Source organism: Odontesthes bonariensis, chromosome 12 (genome assembly GCF_027942865.1).
Source record: "Odontesthes bonariensis isolate fOdoBon6 chromosome 12, fOdoBon6.hap1, whole genome shotgun sequence".
NCBI classification, from domain to species: domain Eukaryota; kingdom Metazoa; phylum Chordata; class Actinopteri; order Atheriniformes; family Atherinopsidae; genus Odontesthes; species Odontesthes bonariensis.
This window is the reverse complement of record NC_134517.1, coordinates 25,664,182-25,681,262: the sequence shown is the minus strand read 5'-3', so window position 1 is coordinate 25,681,262 and position 17,081 is coordinate 25,664,182. Positions and strand designations below refer to the sequence as shown.

General features: G+C 39.1%; 1 protein-coding gene across 3 annotated transcripts in view; it reads right to left on the bottom strand.

The window, feature by feature from the left end:
- Window positions 1-294: 294 nt before the first annotated feature.
- Window positions 295-17,081, bottom strand: part of LOC142396785 (polyprenol dehydrogenase) — a 39,568-nt gene continuing 22,781 nt past the window's right edge. For all 3 annotated transcript variants that reach the window (XM_075479873.1, XM_075479871.1, XM_075479872.1), the window contains 5 exons: window positions 15,468-15,536; window positions 7,048-7,149; window positions 5,406-5,613; window positions 4,986-5,193; window positions 295-2,489 (listed from right to left, as the gene is read on the bottom strand). In XM_075479873.1, coding sequence (XP_075335988.1) covers window positions 2,310-2,489; window positions 4,986-5,193; window positions 5,406-5,613; window positions 7,048-7,149; window positions 15,468-15,536 — 767 coding nt within the window. In that variant the 3' untranslated portion in view covers window positions 295-2,309. The remainder of the gene's footprint in view (window positions 2,490-4,985; window positions 5,194-5,405; window positions 5,614-7,047; window positions 7,150-15,467; window positions 15,537-17,081) is intronic.

The following is a 17,081-nucleotide window of genomic DNA, read 5'->3' as shown; positions in this document are numbered from 1 at the left end:
TTTTACCAAACAGTTGGCCAAAAAAAAAAAAATCCCACAGTCCATTTTTATACTGGATGATTGTCCAATGGAGTACTCTGGAAATCTTTATTAACTCATACATTCATACATTAGCATTATATGCAACAGGTGCCTGGGTTAAGGTGATCAGCCACTCATGGACCAGAACCAAAAATTATGATCAAGCATAGCAAGCCAAGAACAAAGTCCCTCTAACTCCCTTTAGATGTCATTATGAGTTTATAAGAACAAGCAGAATACATCATTATCTTTTAACTCTGTTCGGGCCAGACTTTTGTCCGATTTGGGGACAAATCTGATCTGTTTCATCTAATCTAGAAGTCTTTTAAATAAGGTGCAAGCCATAAATTGAACCATACAAAACAATACGCGCTGAAAAATCTCTTCATTAAACATTTTTAGACCTGTAGACAAAGAAATTCCTGATAAATGGGGAACTTGAGGCTGGCATCTTTTCGCTTTGTACCTGTCCACACCCTGCTCCAATTCCAAATGTCTGATTCTATGGTAGTTGCTGAATTAGCTACCACAGTGATACTATTGCTTCACATACAGCGAATAATTACGAAGGCTGGATGCTCGTTGGCAGTTTTCAAACGATAAATGCATTCACAGCAATGACTTGTTGCTAAGGAATTTACCTTAAACTTGTCAATTTCAGATGAACTTTTCATCCTCACAGCGAAACAGCATAAATCACAGTGGAAATGGCATTATGGCGCAACTTGTATTTGTATGTGTGCAAGTATGTATAATCGCTGCATGAGAGACAGACATGTTTGTTTGTGTGTTTGTTTGGCTAAGCCTTTCCCTGGCTGAATGTACTGCTTCCAGGGTTTCAGAGTGAGTGTGTGTGTGTGGGTGTCAGTTAAGCAGATGGAGTTGGATTCTCACCACTGGGAAATCTCAATCCAACAATACACCGGGAGTGGCGCCAAATGAGGAGGTGGCATTAGCAGCAGCAATGAGGAACCAATCACAGCTTGTACACTTGGAAAAAAATAAGTGCTTCCCCTCTTTCTCTCTCCTCCAGATCTGTCCATCAGCATGAATTGGGTCTGTTTATGAGTTAACATTTTACTTGTATGTATAACACACACACACAAGTATCACAGACAAAGCAAAAGTGATAAAGACAAAAAAAAAAAAAAAAAATCACAATGGATGGATTAGCATCCTTCCCGAGCAGCGAGAAGCCACCAGAAGCATCTGAAAATCCAGGATTCCCTGCAAATTCACAATAACAAAACGCAATGTTTCACTATTCTCAGGTTGAGGGAGAATTAATAATTTAAGCCATCATTTTCACGAGACGTATGCTTTTTTTCCAGTGTCTTGCCAGATCCTTTTATAAGTTCAAATGAATGTCTTGTGCTGGATTGCCGAGCAAAAAAGAGAGGAAAGATGAAAACATTATATACCCAGAGCATGTCGGGTACAGTTAAATTCACTTTTTTTTTTTTTTTAGATCTTATCATACAGTTACTCATTCAGCAGTAACCAGTAAAACCACAAATATGTTAGGAAATATAAATAAAGTGCTCCCAGTAGAACAGGCAGGATGGCAAGATGAGAAAGATTAGAAATCAGTGTGGGATGTGTCAAGGGCAAAAACGCAGACTGATTATGACACATTCCCCTGCCACAGCAAGGTGGGTTTCATCAGATCACTGGTGTTTGATCAATCCCTTGGCTAGGGTTTGTTCAGCACAATATTTAGTCAATTTGCATTACTTATCCAATATAGAATGCCAAAGATCATTGCCAATACCAAAGTAATGCAGGAAAGTGTGAAACAAATTTACTTCATTGCTGACTAATGGCAGCAAGTATCATTGCTTGGACATCTTACCATTTCCATGATTAGAGAATTCGTTGGAAGATAATCAACCTTTATTTGACTTGTGACTGAAGGGCAATTTTTTTAATAACTATGACAACATATCGCTGCGATCTTAACAGTGCGGTTAGGTGAGTGCATATGTTGTATGTCTGCTTGCTCACAGTGAAAAACAAAGTCAAACAGAAATACACTTTCCATCCCCCATAGCCCTTCTTTGGCTGGTCTGGGACATAAAAGGAGGTTTTCGCTACTCACACAACCAGTCACAGTCTAGTGGTGGATTTCGACACTGTCAACATAAAATGCTACCAAACCCTGGATGTGAGGGATGTGAGGTATGGAAGGAACAAAAAAAAGAGGAATGTGGCTGGTGGGTCCGAGTTTAAGGTCTAAACATGATGTTTTCAAATAGGACTAGTCCTGTTTGTCATCTTAAAGTCCCAAGCTACTGTAGCCTCAGCAACTGGATGCTGATTTCCCATAAGCTCAGCTGAAGCTGTGGCTCAAAGTTTGGTGGTGTTGTCATCTCCCTGCATCCATTGGCCCAGTAGCCCCCTCCACAGTCCTCATCCAGGGCTGGTGATAGAGCAGCTGACAACACAGTGGCAGCACCCTCTGCAGGAGTCTAGGAAATAAAAAATAAATAAATAAAAAAACAACAGGCAAACGCTCGTCTGAATTTCAAAAAAACTTATTTCAAAATACAAAAATGTCAAAAGGAATGCAAATGACTGCAGGTCAAAAAGATCATAAGCAAACAATCAGTACAAAAGCAAAGGATGAGAAGAGTTTGTGTGTTTTGTGAGATTGAATGCAAGAAAAGGGCTGATGTCACTGCATGTTAACATCAGTGCAAAGGAGGCTCGGGGTAATTGCCTGCGCATGTGTTTGTGTACGCCTGTGAATACCTGCTTGCATGCATGCATGACTGATGGAGTTGTGGTTTTAACAATGATCTCAGGGGTCATTGAGGTCAGGAGCAGGTTTTTGAGCAGAGATGAGAGCATTGACAACAATCCTCATGTAAACCAGTGTGTGCATTCTGTAGCAGTACGCAACATTTTAAATCAGGATTTTTTTTTGTTGTTCTTATGAAAGAATTATAATTTTGCCTGGCAGGCCAAACTTGTCAGCGTAATGCTCGCAAACCAGCTTTTGACTATTCATGTTGTTGCTGGCTGCAGTCTATTGGTTTGTCCACACATGGAATGGTTGAAGTGTTGAAGAGTTCCGAAGAAAATAAACCATTTGCTCTGCCGTTTCTGACTTGGTACCTTGCTCACAAAAGGGTTACATATTATTTTTTTTACTTCCTCTGAAACACTGACTGGGTCACAAAAAAAAAAAAAAAAAAAAAACGGGAGTAAAAATGCAGTAGAGATTTTTACAAGAGCATCAGAATACTGAGTACTTACTGGATTTTGTTACTCGATGTCAAAAACTGACCCATTCAGATGCCAGTGGCCCATTCAGGGCCACTGGCAGAACTGCAAATATATGTTGCATCAGGCCTTAATGGTTTAACATGTACACGATATTAGGTCTCTTTATATACAAGTGCATATATACAGTAATCGATTCCAAGTGAGCACAACGTCTACCAAAAGACATCTCTGTAATCAGTGAAGGAACATCCGTCTGTCTCAGCAAACATTTATACCATCATTCTTCAAACTGCTGTATTACCGGGCACCCGGGGAAATGCAGGGTTAAGACTGAAGATATATATGGCTGTATGTTACCATAGACCAAAAACAAGATCTCGTTAGATCAAAGACAATATTCCAGATTTTTCTTTTGTGTCTTTGATAATAATCTGTAATACTGCTTTTTTTTTTTTAAATCTATTTTATCATTCTTGCACATTATTGGTGTCTTTTCTTTAGATATAGAAAAATGTTCCTGAATCTTTTAAAAACATTAGAAACCCTTAAGACTCTGGAGTGTTGTCATAAATCAAAGACCGGAGATCTGCTCTCGATTGACACATGTATTGGGTGTAATGGAGCAGACTCTGCACTGTCCAGTGTATAATATTCTACATGGCGATGTACAGCGTGTGAGAATGCACCAAATCTAAAAGTAAGAGTACTGTTCTTGTGCTAGTTCAGTTTTCAAGTTAAAGAATTTAGTTTATCCTCTCTGCCTACCTTCTTGATTGCTCTTTCGTTGTTTTTTTTTTGCTTTCTCTGCTGTGTCTACCCATCTTCTAAACATCGGCTCTGCATTAAATGTTGCAGCTCGAGGGAAAGAGGTCTTTTAACAGGCAAGAAGAGCAGTTTGTCTGTGTGTTGGTAAGTGTCTGTGTTAATGATTACATGCAGGAGTTTATGTGATTAATGTGTTTGCTTATGTGGGTCAGAACCATCCCACAGCTTAGGCTCATGGGCAAATGCCTGAAATAGTTGCAGTTAAGGGTTCAAACACGCGCACAAGTCTCTCTCTATCAAATCCCAGAGACATTAACACAAGCCCGCGGTCAGCCTTTAAGGCTTGTAAATGAAACACAAGAATAATAACCTGAATTTATTCTTAGTAACACTTCGGTTTTCATTGATGCGGATGGACTGTGTGAATTCACATGATGATGCATGGCTGTTCATCTTGCTAACAAATGCAGGAATCTCTGTATGTCTGCCTATCTGTATGTGTGTGCGTTTGTTTTTCATTTTTCTTAAAAAGCTGTTCATCTGATCTACTTAAAAGAAATGCGTGTTGCTGATAACACAAAGAGAGAATCGTTTTCGGTTTTGCCTTTATAACTACAGAATGTCTGCATGCGAGGTGTTTAGAAACCATCTGTAAACAGCAGCGGCGCTATTTATCCACTACAAAGGGTAAAATGTGGACACAGTTAGTAGAAGAGCACCTCTTATCGGGCAAATTGGTTACAAGTGATTATATTCAACTAGAACCACAGCAGAGAAAAAGTAGTTTGAGGACGGAAGACATGTTTCCATTTATATTGAAACTTTCTGTCCTTGAAAGAAGAAATCTCAAGAATAGTTTAATATTGACTGGATAATAGCGGTTCATGCAATGTCTCTTTCACTGTGTCCTCGAATGACAGAAATCAGATTTTGTGGACAAAAAACCAACTGCAGTGCGAGCAGTACTTTACCCTAAAAAGCAGGCGAGCAATGGCACTCTGTGCAAGACGGAGCGGCGTCCAGAGATGGCAATAGAGAGCAGTATCCACCATTCCAGGATCCACAGCACATGAAATCACAGGGAAACCTCCACGCTGCATCTCCTGGTGGAGCTGGTAGCTAAATAACAACTGGGCCAGCTTACTGTGACAATAAGCAGCATGAGCTGAATAATGTTGGCTGAAGAAGGAGAAAAGAAGAAAGCATATAAAGTTTTGTTTAGATAATTCTAATTCCACTGACAGTGTTCTCTCAGCAATGTTCTTTTTATAGATAGTGAAACGTATTGTTGGATATGGTTGTGACTGTTTAATGTTGATGGAATACAAAATGGCATTCTGAACACATTTAGCATGTTTCTTTCAATATCAGTGTGTAGAGTGTGTACCCACCAGCTATTCAAGTCATCTAGTCTGATCTCCCCAATGCAATGGACTGATGACGAGACGTTGACCACACAGGAGATGGAACCACACTTCCCAGAAGCCTTCAGTGTATCCAGGAGGAGCCAGGTCAACAGGAAGTGGCCAAGGTAGTTCACACCAAAGTGCTGCTCAAATCCATCGGCAGTACGTCCCTCAGGAACCAGCATCACACCCGCTGAAAATATATGAACACAAACATCCGTTATCACGCTCCAATCAGATGTTTACATTCGGGCTGGGCGAGTGAACTCGTTATTATCGCATTAACTCGTTAATTGTTGAACGCCGATAAATATTTTATCGCGCATTAACGCCTTTTTTTTGGGCTTTTCTGCCTTTAATGGATAGGAAAGTTCAGAGAGACAGGAAGCAGGGGGCAGAGAGAGGGGGAACGACACACAACACAGGGCTGTCCGATGCGGGACTCGAACCGCGGCTAGCTGCAGCGAGGACAATAGCCTCTTGTACATGGGGAGCCTGCTCAACCCACTACGCCACGGACCACCTGTGTTTTATTATATATTTTATTATTGTAAAAGTCTGTTGCTCACAGGATTTTATTTTGTAAAAGTCTGCTGCTGTGGAACCGGAAAAGAAAGTAATCAGCGGATTCACAATCCACATTTGGGTACGGAACTTTTACTCGGAGTCGACAGAACCATTTTCATTTTTAACTTCTTCCAGATGGCGGCGTCGACAGAACCAAAGTCATCTGTAAACACTGCCAAGTTGAGTTGTCTTATCACCGTAGTAGTTCCAGTCTAAAATATCACTTAAAGGCAAAACACACAACTGATAGCAGCAAGTCATTCAAGGAAACAGACAGTGGAGCGAGGCTTCTACATAAAAACTACATAAAAATGCTGATGTTAAAAGTGTGTTTGCACAACAAATGTTATGGCACTTTCATTTATATGGCAGTACATTTAAAATAAAACTAAATGCTAAAAGCTATACACTACTTTTGCATTCATTTTTGGATTTTGCGTACAAATGCGATTAATCGTGATTAATCAGGGAAATCGTGATTAATTAGATTAAAAGCCCTAGTTTACATCACAGACACGAATGTCACAGCAAAATTGAAAACTTTCAGTGATTTCTTTGAGCTGATCTTTTTCCAGTGTGGAATGATGTCTTTATACCTCTCAGATCTCACCGTTTTCCAGTTTTTTTTTCCTTTAGACAAACATAAGGGCTAAGTCACCAATTCGTGAATGAATGTTCAAAATTGAATTGAATTTAATTCCTGTCTCTAGTTTTTCAGAGGCTGAGAAAGAAACATTTTTAGTTGACAGGTTTAAATTTAGCAGAAAACACTCTGCAACTCACACACCATAGAGGTCACTCATGTAGCATTAAAGAGTGAGGGGGTACAGTACTTGAGCTTTAAGTGTATGTATGGATGTATGTGAACTTTTTCTCAGTCGGTCTGGAGCGGGATTGAATGTTGTTAAATCTTCTGCACAGCAGCGTAATTTTGATTTTGTCCGCTGACAGCAACTCTATAAAGAGTCTTGAATCTTCCACTGGAGACATACCAAAGCACTTTGCACATGCAAAAAGCACTATCTATGCATTTTTAGAAGACCACATTCGCCCTACTTACCATTATTCACCAAAATATTTAGTGGAAGCTTCCTCTCCTTGAAGGTTTGGGCAAATTGACGGACAGAATGCAAAGAGGCTAGGTCCAATTTCCTGAACTCCACTGAAAAAGACAAAAACACACACACAAAGGCACGCAAGTCAGCGCTATTGTAAATGGATTATTCCTGCTACCAGTATTGCCATTAAAACATCAAAGAGTGCGTTAATAATCTCCTACAGCAGGCTCTGTGGATTCTCCCACCACAATACTCAAAGCGCTTTACTTCCGTTGCCTCAGCATATTATGTCAAACCTATTACTTCGTAATTCTTTCTGAGCTCCATCAAAGCTTAACAAAAAAGTTAGACGAGGTCTAATGTATGATAAGACACAGGTGAGGGACCGGTGGCCCGCAGCTGGTTTCATCCCAGCGTTAACGTGACTCAGGTTTTAGTGAAAATGTGTGCACACGCAGATAAATTACTTATGCTGACTCCCTTAAAGAGCTTAACAGGTTAAGATTATTTGGGGGGGGGGGGGGGGGGGGGGATCATTTCTTAGTGTATGATCAAAAAGGGAAAGTGATAGTGAGATACCTTCTGTCATTTACATACTGACATCATATAAGAGGTGTTTTCAATGCACGGTCAGTTGTAGAAACTGTGTCTCCAAACAAAAAGTTACTTTCATTTCCCCAGCTCAACTCATTTTATATTGTTTACACATGCCCGCACACAGTCATTTGTTCTACAGCCACTGCATTAGCATCCGAATCATATTATCCCTTATATTAATGACAGCACTGCACTCCAGTATGGTCCAAAAACTATTTCTTGCTTTCTTATTTATTTCACATCTTCTTCAAGTGTCATTAACTGGCAAAATTGCTACAATTTGCCCAAAGGCATGCAAAATTGTCCCCAGTCTGTAAGCACAATCTAATGACTGCAGCCTTCAAATGCATATTCAAAGATCAGAAAACGATTATGCAGAAGTTTTTATTCAAACATTTTAACTACTCAAGACCAGATGTTTTCTACGTCATGTAACAATCAAACAGCAGGTGCAACGACGCAGTTATTGTTTTTCTTTTTAAGTTGGCTTAAGAACAACGGTTGAATCCCACACTGGATCTAGAAATCAAATGTTAACCCCAACTAAAAATCTAGTTTTTGGGCCTAGTTTTCTATCTGCTGCTGTTTTGTTGTGCTTCAACATCTTTGCCATTTCAATTAATGACAACAATGAAAGAACATTGGTCTTTTCCTCACTGACTCTCCATTGGTGGAATGACCTTTCCAATGCAGACTGGACTGCAAAGTCACTGTTAATCGTTTACAGTAACTAGAAAACTCCTCTCATCAACAGATGCTTAAATTGTACCTTACCTTCACCATTGCGTAGATTATTTAATTCCAATCCCTTCTATATGAGATATGTCTTCAAAAAGTCAAATTAAAGTCCATAAGGTACCTTTCTGGCTTCTTTACAATGTAATAACTTTGTCTGAAGCCAGAGTCAAACACATTAATCACAGAAATATATATGTGAACTATCACATTAACAATAATACAAATAAGTACATAAATAAAATTAAAAGAATGCACCTCAGCATGTCCTGATCAGTGCTTGCTTCTACCAAAATACCACTTTGCAACTGCGTGTAATCCTCATATCTGTAATATTTTATGGGAATGGCAAAGGCAAACATCAAACTGAACTATACGAAAACAGCAAGTTTCTCCTCTGTTTCTTAATGGTTTCATATTTTAAATCGATATGTGCCAGGGTAAAATATATATATAAATAATAGTATTAAAAGAATAGTAGGTCTACTATTACGCTGAGGAATGTAAAGTGAAGAATGAGGAGGTCATTCAGTCTGACAAGTGTGCCTCAAGCTGCATGAACTCTTGGGATTATCCACTTGGCTGGGCCTTTTCACATAGCAGTGTCATATTATAGGCCTTAATCCATACAAAACCTGGAAACTCTGCCTGAATATCAAAATATCTTTGGTTCCTGTTGGGCTTTGAGTGACATTTTTATTATTTGGCTAATCGTTTTTTTGGGTTAACAGGTGCTGTCAAGGTACAATACAGGCACACCGCCATTTTAAAAGAAGACGCTTACTTTCAAACAGCAAAAAAAGAAGTGCTTTGTTGTCCCTCTCTATAACTTAGGCAAGTCTGAAGAGGGTCAAATATAATGGACAAAGACAGGGAGAGGACTGAGGGGGAGCAAGGGAGGGGAGAGTTGATGGAACCCATTTTTTATTTTTTTTAAAGGCTGCTGAGACAGATGAGTGTGGCTGTCCCCGATGAAGGTCTGATAGCGACCTTATCTTCAACCATGCCACTCACTTTCTGCTGATTGTGTGTGAGAGGGAGAGAAGGAGAGGGAAAGGGGAAAAAATATGAGGAAGAAGGAACCAGACAGAGTAAGTGTGTGCATCTGAATGGCCGTGAGCACTTATTTACCTCAGGTTGTGTGTGGGTGTATTTCAACAGTATACATACCAGCAAACAAATGTGTCAGTGTGTGTTCATGCGCATTAGCCTGAAAACAGATAAACGTCAATATGTGCGCTTGTGAATTTGTGTAATGTCTGTCATTCCTCTCTAGTCGTCCGGAATGGGCCCTCATACGTAAAAAGTCCTCAGGGAGCAATGTGTCATCGATCAAGCGTGGACCTCTTCTTTTGGGTCTAGAAACTGATGACAGAAAAATCTTTTGTAGATAGAAATGTAGCCGTTTTATCTGTTTCTTGTATTTTATACGGTCTACATATATACTACTGAATTCATAATTCACACTGTGTACTAGTACACCATGTTCTTCAGCAGTAGTTCTCAAAATGGTGTCAGAGAATTCATCTGAGGGGCCTATGGATGATTAATGGGCTGGGACAGAAGATAAAAAGGGACATTTGATTGCTATTGCTAACTGATGGACATCCCCATTATGCACTTTTTTGCCAGGGGTTATAAGCCAAAGAGGATAGGACACCCTTCCCTGCAGTGATTTCATTTTCATTTTAATGAAATGGCGCCACAGTTATCTCTGACAAATGATGTGGCCATGCCCCGAGATAGACACACAGTGGGTCAATGGGTTCAACTTTGCAAAATTAAAATGAAAAAGTAATGAAAGCAGAATTGCTTGTTGTGAAGTTCATTTCTCATTTGGAGAAAGTTGGGGAGAAGATGAGAGCTAAACACTGAGACTGCAAACCAAGGAAAAGTTAGGAGTACTAACCCTGCCACAGGTAAGCCTTAAACAGTTGCATGCATAACTCCTTAAGCCTAAGCTATTTTTAAAGCCCATTCGTCTATTTTCCATATCAGCTTCATCATATTCCAGAGGGGCTGGGGCCTATCCCAGCTGCATGTTTTTTGACCTTGGGAGGAAGCCGGAGTACCCACAGGAGAACATGCAAACTCCACACAGAAGGGCCCCAGTAAAGATTTGGACTGGGAACCTTCCTGCTGTGAGGCATCGGGGCTAACCTCCACACCACTATGCAGCCCTATGTTTTAAACTTAAACCCGTCCATTAACTCAGTAAATCACAGCTTCCCAATTGTCATTACACACTGAACAGCATTTTGGCTCACTTGGAAGAAATCCAAAATATAGTAAATCATGTTTCTACTCGTGTAGCTGTTAGAATTTGTAAGAGGTACAAATAAGCAGCTATTTTAGTCTTTAGTCATTTTCCTAGCAAGGTTCCAGTATGAGACAACAAAAAAAAAAGCAACAAAGCCTCTTTTTCAAAACATTCTGTTTGCAATATTTCTTTGAAAAGACATCAGTACAGTCAACATCTTGAACAGTAATTCAGCTGATGCTTGTGCTTTTTTACTCGCTGTATAAGTGTTCAATTTCTGGCCTTTTTGCTGCTTCATCTTTTTATTTGCTCCATTTTGTGTTTCTTTGCCAAACAAGGTGCTGATTTATGGGAGTGCTGCCAACTTCTGTAACAGTAAATCCCCATTTCCACCCGGCTTCAACAGGCATCTTGTGTCCCGATTTTGACGGAAGCAGATATGATTAAGCTGGATTACACCTACATCTGATATTAAAATGCATCACCGATAAACACATTAAATTTCTCTCCTCCTTGCCAACAGACCAGAGGACCCGCATTACTCACATGACTTAAAGGTGACTTTAAATACCTAGTTGTGATTGGACTGATTTACCTCCACATTCTCTCCCGATTTCACTAAATAAAACACAGTATGTAGAGAATGAACTCATACATTACCTTGATTGGCACAGTTTTTCACCAACTTCCCCTCCCTCATGACAATTTATTTGATTATCTAAGAGTAAAAATACACAATGAATTAACTGTCCCCTCTGAAATCCCCTGTTATGACAATGGAGAAGGAAATATAAATAGGTTAACTTTGAGCTGTCTTAGAAACAACGCAGTGAATTCCAAGAATATTAGTTCTGGGCCTGGTGCCAGTGTTCGCTCCTCCACAGATGTTTTTATTCAGCTGATGAGGAGGAGAGGAGGCTGCCTGGTGCTTCCATCAACTGCAACGTGCGCTGTTAATGGAATGATATCCATCCTTGTCAAGGCAGCTATAAATTCAAATCTATGTCTACTCTGAAACTGTCCTGCACACATAAATAACACAGCAAAAACACAAATAAACTGGAACACACATGTAGATACGCAATCTAGCACTGAGGTACAAGCACACCCTGTCACAAGGTCAGTCTTTTACACACATTCTGTTCCAGTTTAATTCTCTTTGGAGTCCAGGGGTTTCTTTCACCAACAACACTGTTTGTAAGGAGGGTGCAGTTGGGTTACCTTGGCGGGGAGAGAACTTAATATCCATTAACTAGACAAACACACACAGGTTGCCTTGCTTCACGCATATAATCTCGGCCTATGGCTTGAGGCACAATGTGTTACTTTCAAATGCACCGTGACTAAAGTTAGCGGACAGACAGCAATGCCTGTGGTAAAAATACAGAAATACCCAGCATCAGCATGTGTGTGTGTGTGTGTAAGTGCATGCTCAAAATCTAAGATAAAATGCCCAATGACCAGCGTCTAGTTGCAGTCTAAATTCATTATCATATTCCCCACAGGATTGTTTTAAAGGTTTTATAAGGACAGTGTTTTTTTGGAGAAGGCAATACTCATGATGTGAAATGGAACAAACACATCTATACATAGACTGGCACTCCGAATTAGTCAATGACAAGTTTTTAGTCCATAATGACAGGGACAAAAAGAAATTGATTAACCAAAAAATTGACCAGAGGTTAACCACAAAATATGAATGAATAAAGAAAATTGTTAATGTCAAATAAAAATGTATTAATCTATTGAAAATACATGAAAAAAAAAACACAACTTCCTTCATAATCGTGGAAAAAGACACATCACAGTTGGACCTACAGTGGCTTTGAGCCAGTGGAAATCATAGCCTATAAGATAGGTTGCTATGATTGTTAATCAATCACGTGCTAATCATGATGCCAGCTGCTCAGTAAACTGTTGGCTGAAAGACATCGCTGTAGCAACACAGAGACCCAAAGCCCGTAACAGCTGAACCAAGAAAATACAAGTATACCGAGTTTGGTCTGCATCTGACAAGCATTACTAAGAAAAGCTTAAGTGCCATTTCACAAACGAACACCCAAAGCATACAGAAACATCTTCCAACAGGAGGCTAAGTCACACACCTGCAAAAAACATGTTTTTTGTTCATCGCTGCTTGCAGCTTTAAAGTTATATATTTATAATGCACATGGAAGTTCAGAGACTTCTCTCCTCTCCTCTATATCATGTAAATCTGGGAAAGTGTTTATCTAAATTCAGCGTCTTGTACCTTAAAAAGATTAATACTCCACCAAAGGGATCAGGGGTACATTCATGATCTAATAAATAATCCTCATTTAAATAGCAGGAATTGCTCGGCTCTTTTTGGGTAAAATTCAGATGGAAGAAAAAAGAATTCCATTCTCCAAGTTTAGCATGGTTTCTTTGCCTTTGATAATCTCCTCTCTGCAAGAGAGTAAATATGCATTTAAATCGTCGTGTCCATCTAAATCGGATCAACAAACTAGCATGAGCATGAATAGAAAGCTACTCTGGTTTACCTGTAAATTTGCGTGAACATAGATCTCTATGCAGCATGCTGTGAAAGTTAATCCATAGGGCTGACTTCAGTCCTTTCTCAGGTAGGGACTGAAATTAAATGGAGCTCTGAGACTTAAAGATAAATGCTATGTGAAGGTTAAGTTCACTTGAAAATGTGAATTTCCACTATTATGAGAATATACCAGTTGGAAAATACAGCAAAAGTGTTCAAAGCAACTCCAATTAACTGTATAGTCTATACAACAATACTATTTTGTAGTGAAATAAATCTATTGAGCTGTCGCCCATTTTTTCTAAAAGACAAATGTTCACAACCTGGGAGGGAAGCCAAAGGGTATTTGGACAGAGATGTTTAAAGCTCCTGCATCACATACTAATGAGAATTCATTACTGTCTCATTCTGACACACTCAAACATACACATCAACACATTCTCATTCAGTGCACAAACATCCAGCTGCAGACACCCTCTTGTCCCTTACGCCTCAGTGCCTGCCAATTACAAAAGAAGTAATCAATTCCACCACGGCCCCGTCCAGGGAAATCGACTTCAATGACACCAGCGACATGGCTGCTGTCTCTGTACCTGACAGCCACTTATACACAAGCAGGGACCCAGTCAGCCAACCCTCTTCGGCTTTGCACTGCAAGGCCCAGCAAAATAAACCGGTTTATTTCCCAACTGGCAAAAAAAAAAACAACGCAAATCTCTCTGATTTGTAAAAAGACGTGATGAACACAGAGGTTGACACTCAAAATTCCAAACATAAAATCAAATACAATTTAGCAGTTTCTATCGCTGATATAATACAGCGTTTACTGAGGTGAAAATCAGTACCTCCTGTTCTCATTTATATTTTACGCAGCATCCCTATATCTTTAGAATTTGAATTGTCATATGGTCACCAGTGGAGATTTATGTATTTGTATGTATGTATGTGTATATATATATATATATATTCAATCATTAACATGTTAACTTTTTTGCGCCTTTTTGTGAGAATTTGTTCATCACATATGTAATAGTATGTCAAATCGTGCAGTCTTATTCTTCTTAGGTCCCGTAACATTACCTTACCTTGTCTATTGACATATTTGTTGGCTTCTGGAGGTGTTTATTGTCACTTCTAAAGCATGAAAACAAATTCAAGATTAGATGGAGATATTTTTTTTTATTATTCTACAGTGGGGCTTTAGTAATTCTTTAAAGGGGACAAAAATGGCAAATCTAAACATATATATATATATATATATATATATATATATAAATGCTTGATTACTTGTTAGGGTATAATTAATGTTTGCTGGAAAACTAACACTGAATATGTCTCTGATTTTACAATATTGTGCAAATGAGTTTTTTTTTGTTTTTTGTTTGTAAAATGTAAACCTGTTTAATCAAAATCAAGCAAGCGATCACTACTAAAAGTAGATTGATAGGATGCTGTAGTAAATCAGTATGTAAAACTTATATATTCTGGTATAAAAAGTACAGAACCCAAATAACTTCCCTGCAACTAAAATCTCATTTCTACATGATTACAAGTTTCTGAACATCTAGTGGGCCAAATTGCGACTAGATGATAAAAACTCAAGGCCATTTGGCAAAGAGAAGAATAACTCATGAGGACTCTTTGTCATCGCACAGTGTTGGTATTTATGGGGCTGTGAAGGTCAGCCGATCCAATTTCTCAGCACCAGAGTTACAGAGAACCCTGTAAGCTTTGGTCGATGGAGTGATAAATCTCTGCTATCATTTGTCTCTTCTTATCTCCATCACCTCCTCTGTGCCTCCATTCTTTCTCCATCTCCTCTTCCCTTTTTCATTCATTTATCTTTTTGTCATGTTGTCCTTTGCCCTCCTCTCGCCTCTCTAAAATCCTGTTTATTTATTCATTATCATAGCAGCGCAGCAGCAGACGGGGGAGCTGGGTCTAAACCTGCTGGTCAGCTGGGGCTTATATGAGTGGAGACCTGTTAAAGGATAAAGCAGGTACAGCTAATGGTGTGGTATTTTTACAACCTTCAACATCTTTCCCTCGTATCCTTCTCTTCATCATAGTGCATCAATGATACTCCATTAAGTCCAGTCTAGAAGCTTCATGTTAGCCCCTGTTTGTGTGTTTACCGGCAAGTGTGCAGTTGCGGGGGCTGTTAACAACACGGCTATGGTACAGACTGATGCAGCTCTGCCCTCTTCTTGCAAAAACAAGAACATGATATTGATATATTCTTGCAAACACAAGAACACACGTGCACAAGCACTTGTGTGTGTCTGTGTGGGTCTCGAATGTGTTTGCTGTGTTACCTTTGGCCTCCTTGTACTCTTCACAGATCCTTCTGATGGCTGCAAGACCCTCCAGCTCATCCCTCCCACCTAAAACAAAAGGAGACGCACTGATGAATATGATGTCTGACAAGCCCTATAAGGCTTATTTTTTTAAAAAAACACGCATTTTTTGGCAGTCCTGTGTTCTTTCATCTTGTAAAAACACAAAACAAGAGAGGTTCTCCAGGTTCTTGAGAATTCTTGGTAAAACCTTTGCCCCACAGGATTATTTAACATCGTTAAAGATTCAGATCAAATATTTCTGTTCCCTTAGGAAAGATTTTGCTTGCAAACTCAGTTGTGAAAATGATCCAAAACTTTAAAACGGTGTTAAGGTAAGTACGCAGGCACATTATGTAGTGTGGAGCGAGTTTGATATTTCTTTCACATAGTTTCATCAAACACTGTTTACATTTTAGATTATGATGGGTGGGTATCAGTATCAGTAAATATTCAGGCTACATGAATGCGTGAAAGAAATGGTTTCAAGCTTGCTTTGTTCCCACAATTTCTTATCCACAAGGAAAAGTAACATTGCAAAAGGACTCAAGAGATCCTGAAACTGATATCCAAGCTCTGTAATTTCGAGTGAAAAACATAAACAAAGGGTCTTCTTTTTTCCCCTTCCATAAGTCCAATACGCTATATCTCAACAAAACATTGGTGCCTTCAGCGCAAGATTCTGCTGCTCACAGTGGCAGCCTTTTTTCAGAGCTCTCTCCGTACCCTGGAGAGGCGGGAATCACAGCAGCAACAAAAATCCTTTAATGTCTGCCATAGACATATCAAACAGCTTTACTGAGAGGTTTCATTAGAGCCCTGGATTTTTCTTTCTTTTTAAAAAAAAAACAACATTTTTTAAGAGGAGCTAACAGGATGAACTTGGCATTTGTTGGATTTTTAGGCCCAGCTTGATGGAGAAAGTTTCACGCAGAAGACTTCATTGCAGCTCGAATTTCAAATAAATAAATAAACTATTGATTATACCTCTAATCATCACCTGCAACAGCAGCATCTTATTTATGGTAATAAATAAAATGGACAGAGTCAACAAAAGACTGAAAACGCTGTGCAATGCTGAAAACACAATTAACTTACTACTGCAGGTTAATCAATAATAGTTCAGTAACATAATGTGCTACAATAGTTGAATTCTAGATGATGTAAATATGGCGAGGGGTCCATCACTCTGGGCAAATATATAGTCCAACAGCTTAGACACATTGCCTCGCTACTCACATTTGAATAAAGTTAGGGGATTTTATTTTATTTTTGATACATCATTTTATTAGAAGATTCTGAGAATTTTAGAGCGAAAGGTGCTTGGCTGTAAACCTCACATGAATGGACCTCAGGAGGCATTGCATTAAATCAGAAATCACTGTATGGTATAAAAGCACTTAATTAATGATAGTAATTTATTTCAGACAAAACATTTCACCGGTCAGTGCAAAGCAAACACAAAGTACATAATAAATTATAAATAAATTTCTTGAAGACACATCACATCGGTGCTTATGAGTCTGAAAAGGAGTATGATGAAGTATAACTTATATAATCATACCCCTTTTCCAATTCATTACTCAAAGAAAG